The sequence below is a fragment of the Syngnathus leptorhynchus genome, chromosome 2, assembly GCF_054491065.1.
Source record: "Syngnathus leptorhynchus isolate UIUO chromosome 2, UIUO_Slep, whole genome shotgun sequence".
Classification (NCBI taxonomy): domain Eukaryota; kingdom Metazoa; phylum Chordata; class Actinopteri; order Syngnathiformes; family Syngnathidae; genus Syngnathus; species Syngnathus leptorhynchus.
In genome coordinates, this window is record NC_141196.1 from 15,372,575 (window position 1) to 15,382,757 (window position 10,183).

General features: G+C 41.1%; 1 protein-coding gene across 6 annotated transcripts in view; it reads right to left on the reverse strand.

The window, feature by feature from the left end:
• Positions 1–10,183, reverse strand: part of LOC147061010 (protein diaphanous homolog 1-like) — a 37,072-nt gene that overhangs the window by 11,124 nt on the left and 15,765 nt on the right. For all 6 annotated transcript variants that reach the window (XM_085906610.1, XM_085906609.1, XM_085906608.1 and 3 more), the window contains 5 exons: positions 8,453–8,568; positions 6,510–6,574; positions 5,496–5,675; positions 2,137–2,754; positions 134–248 (listed from right to left, as the gene is read on the reverse strand). In XM_085906610.1, the coding sequence (XP_085762736.1) occupies positions 134–248; positions 2,137–2,754; positions 5,496–5,675; positions 6,510–6,574; positions 8,453–8,568 (1,094 nt within the window). The remainder of the gene's footprint in view (positions 1–133; positions 249–2,136; positions 2,755–5,495; positions 5,676–6,509; positions 6,575–8,452; positions 8,569–10,183) is intronic.

Consider the following 10,183-nt stretch of genomic DNA (forward strand, 5'->3'; position numbering starts at 1 on the left):
ACGCATTGTGTCCGAGGGGACAAAAGAGAGGACAATGGGGGAGAAGTGAGAAGCAGGGGAAAAAAAAACATTGCTGTCGCTGATTACACATAAATGATGACAGCAAATATGTAAATTAGTCACACACACTCACTCTTAGTCTGTGATGAGAAGGCCAAGGTGAGTTTGGCAAAGAGCTCATTGTTTTCATATTTCTCCTCTTTGGCAGTGGTCCAAAAGCTGTTCTCAGTAAGCTCTTCGGGTCCAATCTAAAAGGAGAAACCGATGTTAAGACGCTAATATGAGCTAGACAGATGGGACACCACATGCAAATAACATTAAATTTTCAGAAACCCATTCCACAATAGTGTTTATGTGAGCACCTGCCAAGTTGTAAGTTAGAAACAGTGAGGCTATAACAAAGTGGCATTGTAGTAAGGGGGGGGGGGATTGAAAGTACAGAGGAATGAAGACTGAAAGGAGGAGGACGAGAGGAAACAAGCACTCATTTTCTCTAATCTGCACACTGTCTGCACCACAAAGCAGCTTTAACTTCAGAGCTTCACTTGCAAGTCTAAAGAAATAAAGGGGGCTGCACTTTTTTCCTCCACCCCCTCTGTTTTTCATTTTCTATTCTGGTCACCATTTACAATTAACTTTGTATGTGGTTCCATCGCTTTCTCAGTGTTCTCTTTAACGAAAATACGAGAGTGAAAGCACGACTAGTAAATTTGCAGATATCAGGCGTTTCATTATGGACAAAGCCTTAGGGAAAGGGGGTGTAGTAGAATGGAAAAGGTCGAATAGTGGGGAGAGAAAGTAATACAGGGATGAGCAAAAGGACCTCACAAAAAAGCAACAGAGCACACAAGAAGCAGGTTGAGTCATAAAAAAAAAAAAGTTAATTTAAATTACAAAAGAATACGGTCCTTTCTAGCTGCGATTTAATTATCTTTCAGTGGAGCAGTTACAAGAAGAAGGCTTATTAAAAAGCAATTTCTGTGACATCCTCGTCAAACACTCGCCAGACTGAGCAAGCTGTGGCGAGGGGGAGAGAGAGGGAAGCTAAACATTGATGAAGTCTGCTGAAGCCATTAAACAGTAGCTTGAGGCTAAAAGGAAGACAGAGGGCCATTTTGATGTTTTAACCATCACAGATGAGAGGGAGGCGCAGAGCATGAAGTATAGTCATGAGATAGATACAAGTATGCAAGGCTGTGCACTCTTCAAGCTCATTGTTAATGCTCAATGTTAATGTTTCAAAGTACATGCTTTATCTGCATGAACTTAAAAAAAACAAAAGTTGAGGAAAAAGTGGAATCAATCATCCCTACCAAAAACATGTGTGGAACATACGAATTAGTCCTTAGCTCTATTTGTAGATCTTTTTCTACAACCCTTATGTCCATACAATGTGAGCAATTTTTATTTTACCCTTAAATGTACATATGTACAATACAATTTTGGATGACTTAATATGAAAACATGAAAATTAGTTGTTTTCTAGAATTTCTGGAAGATGCCGGTACTACTATTATATGATGGAAGAGAGTAGTGAATGCTGACTGTCTGCGAGGACATGAAAATGTTCAAATGTAATTGGGTGAAGTAATCAATGGATTATGCAACCAGTGCAATTGAGGGCGGTTGGAAAAGTGAGTGAGCAAGATGAGTTTCAGGGCGAAAATGCACACAGTAAATTGACAACACAAAAGTTATATATGTCAATAGCAGCAATTACTATCATCACTATAGCATTGACCACAACAAAAATGAGTAATTCAAACCCGAATGCAGAATGTAGCTCAATTCAGTTGTACTACTGAACTACTGTACACAGTATACTGTTCAATTTTTCTTTATAATTTTAGCATAATTTGGAATGTTGTGATGGAATAATTTAAGTCTGGATTGAATTCATTTACTTGAACATGCTTCCCGTGGGTAAATACATATGACAATAGCCATCTAACCAGTGAGTGTTCAACTTTTAACTTTCATTGCCCCTTTTATTACGAGCCTAGTGTTGTTAATAAATTTGACGTTCATTTTAATAACATTACAAAACTGCCCTGTGAGAGTGTCTTCTTGAATTGTATTATTAATTGGAAGCACACTTGTAGTGTATAAATATTGTATAAATGACTTAAATATGACCTTCCTCCAGTTGGCTCTCTTCAGTTGCACTTCAGGCTTGTAGTCCTTCTTAGGCTGGAGGCCAAATGGCAGTTGAACTGGTGCAGGGGCTCCCCAAGCTCCCATGCCAAACGGTAGAGCCATAGCAGGACCTGGAGGTGGTGGAGGCATACCAGGACCACCTGGTGGCGGAGGTGGTGGGGGTGGTCCCATCCCGGGCATGGGTGGGGGAGGTGGCGGTCCTGGTGGTCCTGGCATGCCTGGTAAGGGTGGGGGTGGTGGGGGACCAGGCATGCCTGGTAAGGGTGGTGGTGGAGGGGGGCCTGGCATGCCTGGTAAGGGTGGTGGTGGAGGGGGGCCTGGCATGCCTGGTAAGGGTGGCGGTGGTGGAGGGCCTGGCATGCCTGGTAAAGGAGGCGGAGGAGGAGGCATGCCGATTTGTCCCGGTAGAGGAGGTGGAGGTGGTGGTGGTGGCATGAATGCATGGCCTGGCAAGGGTGGGGCAGGAGGTGGCGGAGGCATACCCCCTATCTGGCCAGGGACAGGTGGTGGAGGTGGCACACTGGGCATTGGCACAGGAACTGTAACTGTGACAACTTTGTTCTTCGCCTCTTCTAGATCTTTGGAGAGTGATTCAATCTGAAGGAAAGGAAGAATGCGCCATGATGAATACTATTATTAAGCCATGTATTATTATGTTTAATAATCACTTGTCTGCTTTATAGTCCATTAAATCATTATTCCCGGCAAATTCTGCTACGTCCAAGTGATGGGCATGCCAAGAAAGTGATTAGATTAGGCGGCACAAAAGAAGGAAACAGAGTTGACATGTAAAGGGATTAAAGTCGAGGAAGAACGGGGTGTAGAGAGAGATGAGAGGAGAATGGAGGACAGGCATAGAAAACAGCTAAGGATTAAATCCTCAAAGAAAGTAGGAAGAGTTGGGGTGGTGGTGGTGGCAAACAAATATAAATTGATAATAATAATCCTTTTTGCCTAATATGCTAACATACCTGATTAAAGCAAACTCAATCCATTTTCCAAACAATGATAATTTTATGCGCGTGTCATGTGTGGTTATGATAAAATGAAGGTTAAAACAAATCAAGTGTGCATTTCTGAAAGTCATGATACTACGTTTATTTACATGTCAGAATGTGAGGCATGTCGAAATGTATGCAGCTTGATGAAGAGTGTTGTTTCATCAGACTTTGAATAGATGACAGTAACAGACTTTAAGAGCCTCTGAGGCAAGCTTCCATAATGAAGCGGCAGATGAAAAGTTGGGCGTCGCATCAAACAGAGGGATGTCTGAATATGAAGAAATCTTTGGTGGGCAGTGTCTCAAACAGAAATAAAAGGGAGCCATCTTAGTTTGAGAAGCCTGTTTGATGTTGATGTGTTGGACAACTCTGTGAGCATGTGCACGTGTTTGGGCTTTTGAGTGGCAAGATGATGATTCTGTTGGCTCTAAAAACTTGGATGAATCTCATTTTGGAAATGGTGTAGTCCAAATAAAAAGACTCACAAAGGCATGACACACTGGAAGAAAATTATGTGGTGACACATACACACAAGCACGGCATCAAATTGTTCTGGGTCACTGGCAATGTTAGTGAATTCCAGATTGGGTATCAGAGTGCAGCAGAATACAGCTGGTCTAGCAGCGGGGTAGTGACAGCCAGAAATAAAAAGTTTTCACACATTGTCCAGTAATAAGTACCATTTTGCAGTCCAACAGTAGCTACAAGTCATGCCACACCAATAGTTGGTGTGAGTAGAACTCGAATAACCACAATGGAAGATTAAATGAGATTTCAGATGGATATAGAAAAGTAATTTTTGTCCTATGTGTATCACTTGTAATTAGCTGGATTTAGCTCTCTTCACAACATCCTCTCACTGTGCCCCCGCTCTTCACGAGAAACTTGTCATCGTTGAGTAAATCATTTAAAACCGCAGGGGCGCTCGTTCTTTAGGTGGGTGCAGTCATTTGGCAGATAGTACAGCTCTACAACATTATTTCTGTCTGAGCACAAAAAAAGTGTCAATTCTTGCAAATTAACCATTGGTACGTATATTTAAGCTGAAATGATGTGCTTCACAGTAAGACTTCTCCATTACTTTTGATTTGATCTCGATTTTTACAATCACAAATGTGGCATATGTGAATTCAAATGCAAATTTAGGAGTAATGAAGACACGAAGAAATGTTAGTTATTTTTCTTGCCCTACCACAACGCACTTGAAATAACATCAGCATCATGCAACAGAATTGTAGAATTTCAACCTCGATTTAAGAGGTTTCACAAAAACACGGCCTTCACAATTTAGGGGTTCGAGTCATTTAAGTGGAGAACATTGACTTGGCTTCCGCTTGCAAAGACCTATTCCACTATCCTCAGTGGCATAATAAACCCACAGCATTTTGACGAAGGCAAACTATTCCGTGAACCTGCACAGTAGTCCCTTATTTAACATAATCTTCTTCATTTACCTGGTTTGCTCTTCAAAGTCGGATGCTTTATCGCAGTTCCAGTCAGACATCTAAGAAGTATTCTAAAAGACCCGATTACTTATTGCGCTGTTACGCGACCTAGCCATGGCAATTTTAGGTTATCTTAGAATTTATAGCATGGCTTGTCCATCTTTTCTCATCTTCCCTTTGTATGATACTTTTCAGAAATGCACGGTACCTTATTTGCGGCCACGCAGGCCACAATGATTAATTTGCCAACTGATTTTTTGATCGTGGTTGGTTACTCTCCACTGAAATGCATTTACAGCCAGACTTCTGTGACTTTAAATTTAAAATCCATCATTCAGCCAGACCAGTGGATCTTAACCTTGTTGGAGGTACCGAACCCCACCGGTTTCATATGCGCATTGACCGAACCCCTCTTTAGTGAAAAATTAAACTGTCTTTTTCAAATTCAAGACATAGGTGGGGGTTTTTTTTCCTGGTGCACAAAATGAGCCGTGCATGAACATTATCTTGTTCAAAGAACAAAACCAACACAATGCCTGAACTCACAACAACAAATTACATACCTCCAAATCAGTGTGACTTCTGCTATTGCCTTTGCGAGACCAGTCATCACGAATTTACACGATAAATCAGGTGTGTTCGAACCTCCGCAGTGGAGGCTCTGCCGAACCAGAGACCGACTCACCGAACCCCTAGGGTTCGATCGAACCCAGGTTAAGAACCACTGAGCTTGACCAAAAAAAAAGTGAACCGAGACATGGCAAAGGACGACTGAGAGGAAACATAACTGAGAGGAAATGACATATGGCATAAATATTTTTAAAATCCCAAACCCATGTCGTTTTCATCACTGTCACTCCAAGACAACAAAAGTCATTGAGCCCTCGTGTACCTGCTGCTGCAGAGTGCTTAGCTGTAGCTGCAGACCCTGGTTCTCCTTTTCCCGCTCGTCCTTGGAGGACGCCAATTGTTCCTTTTCTTGACTCAGCTCTTGCAGCTTCTGTTCATAGTCGCCCTCGAGTTTCTTCATCTCCACTTGCAACTCGTGGCGTGCGGTCAACTCTGCATCCAGCTAATGCACATGACAAAAGGCAATGATAGGGACAATGATAGGGTCTTTAGGCCTTGTGTTATGGCAGAGATGCACTTTGATTGCTGCACTTTGTTCCAGGTCCTGTCATAATGACTTTGGAGGTTTCAGCAGAAACATACAGAGATACAACCAGAATAATATTACCAATAAATATAATTGTTAATATTTTAAACATAGAAAAATCTGTGTTTATATGAACTCCTAGGACACTTTGTTCATACAATACCAACGGAAAAACATGAAAATATTAGAACTCTTAGGCTGTTCACTTTGCAGGCAGCAGATCCTTAAGGCCGGCCGTCAGTTTCCTGACAGCCTCATGCCTAATTCCAGCCAAAGACCGTCTGCAATTACCCATCACATACACACAACTTAGAGCTAATATGTGTGGGTGGCCACTGACAAAAATGTGTGCTGTGTGTGGATTTGTACAATGCATACGATCCAGTGTCTGACAGTCTGAACGAGGGCTAGTTTCAGCTCCCTCTCCAATTATCCCGTCACCGGGACGGAAACATTAGCGTAGCAGCACACCGCAATTAAAGCATTTAGCCCTTTATGCGAGGGTGTGTGTGATGTTAGTCTTTAGGTGTATTTTTGTGTCTAATTGCTGTCAAGCGTGCGTGCATGCGTGCACGAGCACACACTCCATTCCTTTTATCATCTTTTGCCCCCCCCCCCCTATTTGTCAGACAATGTCAGTCAATACTAGCCGCACAAAATGTTATTAAATCCTGCTATATAATATTGGTGAGGAGGAAATCTATTTTCTTCTGCCTGTACGCAATGCGAATTGATGCGTGTGCATTGCACCTTTTTCTCGAGCTCAATAGCTTTGGCCTCACTGGTTTCCACTTTGGTTTGGTCGACCATGTTGTCTGTAAATAAACAGAAGGGGGGAGGTGAGAGAGGCAACATACAGACAAAATATGTGGTCATTTGAAGACTACACAGTTAATATTCATGAAACAGATTTTTTTTACCGTAAACTAAATTGACAACATAAATGTAGATGAGTCAGAGTAATGATTGATCTAAAAAGATAAATAAATTATAGAGTGAGGTGAGAAGGACACTGGGTGACTAGCAGGGTCCTCTAAGAATAAATTGCAGGGTCGTCTAAGAATAAATTGCAGGGTCTACAGGTGGTTCAGTGCTCAAGGACTTATTGAACAAGTTCCGTAAAAGAGCTAATTAATATGAATAATGAATGCCCTAGAGGGGCCGGATCAAAGACAGCTGGATGAATCCGATAGTAATGACAGACACGCTGTAAAAACTTCAAATGGAGAGGAAAATTATATAAATGCACACAAAAAAAATGAAGCAACAGAATGGGGAGTGCATAATGTGGGAGCGTTTCTGCAATGACACAATGGCTTTCGGGTAAAAAGAAACTGTGCAAGTTAATCCGGTGCAAGTAAGGTAGAGCAAAATGGGAAACACATTTTGTCAGAATATCATAATAATTTAACAACCCACAAACAGATTGCACATTTGTGTCACGCTTTTTTTTCATGGTTATTGGATATATAATGGAGGAGGGATTCTTCTGTCATGGTGGCAAGGCTAAATGGGACAAACTTTGAATTGAGAGCACTAGGGGAGATAGAATGTAGGGAGGGAAACTGTGCTGAGTTTCAGAGTTCAAAGAAAAACACTAAATAATGCATGCGGGGCAGAATTGGGCTGCTTTCCACTGATAATAACTGTGGCAATCTTAAAGGAGGCCAGACAGGCTCTGTGTGTATGTGTGTGTATGTACGCATTTAGACGCAGTGCAATTAGACCCTTTTCCAGTGAACAACTGAGACCTGCTCATAAAGGACTATTGAACTCTGGAGACATCGCCTGCTCCACCGCTGCACTTATTTTGTTGACTATGACAGTTTCCCTCCCTTGACGGTATATTGAGGAGGACCCACGTTTAAAAGGTACCATTTTCCCACCCGAAACGGTCACAAAGGCAATATGACAGAAAATGTTTGCATATTTCATTTATAAATTTTAATTTAAGAAAAATGGCAATCACGCACTCAATTAGTGCTAAAAATGACACTCCTTTTTTTTTTTTTTGTAATATTAGCTGGGCTGTCTGCTTCACAGTCCTAAGGCTTTGGATTCCCAATGAGAGGCATTCATAGTTTCCTTGTGCTTGCATGTGTTTTCTCCCAATACTGTGATCATGATACCACTGCCGCAAACACAAAGAAGACTCTGTGCCACAAATTGTAAAAAATAAATAAAGCAATACGTCAGTCAGCTCCAACAATTGAGAGAGTGGAGTTGTTCTTTGGGGAAAAACACATGAGATCATGTCATGTGCGAGAAAAATTTTACAAGAAATGCTTAAAAAAAAACAATCACAACGTTGTTACAATTATCCAGGTGTGTCGCAGATGTAATACTGCAAGACACAGAGTTATGCTATATTATGGTGTAACACTGACTTTTCCATGAAGTGGTGCGGTGGAAGAATGTTCTCTCTGGTGCCACTGTGTGGTGTGTCTGAGCTGCTGCACAATTCACACTGATACCACAGTTGGAGTGTGAGCAAATCGACCTTGAATTCAAGATTGATGAGGTTTGTCTAAACCTTGAGTTATTTCACATCTGACTGTGCAAGTGAAAAACGCATAAATGCCAGTCAACACATTCCAATGAAGTTCTAGGTCCATTTCATCAACATCAAATTACTATCCGAAGAAATGTATTTGGGAGAAGCAGGTTTTGTGGTGCATTTTCTCACAACTTACCAATTAAGGTTTCAATGTTGAGCCTGATATTGCGGCACTTAAAGTCTGGGTCCGCTCCATTCCTGTGAAGCACGATCTGAGCAATACACTCGTCTATTAACTTGTAGTACTGGGGCCTGAGGGAAAGAGTGACAGATTGACAAAGCAATGATTAGAACGGAAAGACCCTAAAGGAGGGGAAGGTTGGAAAAGTGTCTGGCAATTGGACATGATTCTGCTACATCTCATGACAATTATTGGAATTGATGGTTTTCATAAGCCCAGTATGGCCTAGTTACTGCATGGAGACAAACAATAGAAATGGACAACAGAGTTGGAAGGAGCAGGTACAAACATTTGCGAAAGGTAGGTGTCAGTTTGTTTTTGGTCCTCAAATGGGAATTGAAATGTGCCACCGTACGACAGTTTCCTTTTATGTATACTTTTTGATTGTGTGTTTGTTGATACAGAAGCGTGGCACTGCGTCTCATCAACTCAGCTCAACTTCAACACTCCATTTTGGAAGGGTCTTATTCCTTGACCCCATTACATGCAGCCATATGTTATTTATTGTGTCTGCCTACCTTTCTTACTGACTCTGTCTTAGCAAGACATATTCTCCACTTCATTGCTATACTTCAGTGTGGGTGCATGTGTGTTTTCTGCAAAACTACAGATTTAAGCGTGGAGCGAGAGAGACACCTAGTGTCATTTTTTAAAAACTGTAGTTAGAATCAGAATCACACTCTAATATGACATCTGTCTCTACGTTCCTCCCCAAGGGTCTGCCTAACAGTGTACTTCCACTCCACCTGCACTTTGTTTTCATCAATGTAATTAAGAAGTGTATATTTCCCACAAACTAACACTAGCAGCTGCCACCCGCAAGCCTGAATCTCCGTCTTTTGAGGCGCATATATAGCCCACCTGTGCTACGTTCCACTGAGCCACCTGGAAGGAAATATTTCAATCACAGTATTTAATTGTTTGTGTTGGTATGCATGCAGTATTAAAACATCTACTTCTGCTGTGTCAATCAATAATTATATCTTGCTTTGCACTACCTTTTTATCGCAAGAGCTTCGAAAAAGAGAGAGAACAGCATTAGTATTTTGGGGGTTGATAGGTGCTCATTGGCATTATAATAGAATTGGGATATAATTTCATACTTTTAGAGTAACGCCCCCAAAAAAGATTATATTTTCCTCTTCAAATTCAAACTATTTTTCTCACGCTAAAAACTTTGACGTTTTTTTTTTTAATTTTTAGTGAAGGGTATGAAGTTCAAATACTGTTTTTTTGGGGGGGGAAAAAAAGTAACATTTAACTAACCGCCCCTTGCTTGCGTGGGTTTGGTCTGATTCTTGTGTACAATTCATGAACTAAATTATCAAACAAATCATGTCATAAGTATTTCTAAACTACTAATACACATTTGAACCTCTTGGGGCATGTATTCATTTAAAATGGATTATAAATAAATACATAAACACCATAGTCTGTTCGCAAAAACAAAAGCAAACAAGACCACTTGGTCATGAGTAGTAATAGATGGAACGGCACAAAGGGGAAGAAAAAATATGTAGCTGCAGGTGGTTGGCAGGTGCAGAGATTATGATCTGTTGCTTCTGCCGTGAGCTTCCTGCCAAATTCACAGCAATCATACTCAGATCAATATGATATAACTCTATTCCACGTTTCATATCAGATCTCTTGATATGCCACGTCTTAAAAAAAACAAAAACAAAAACC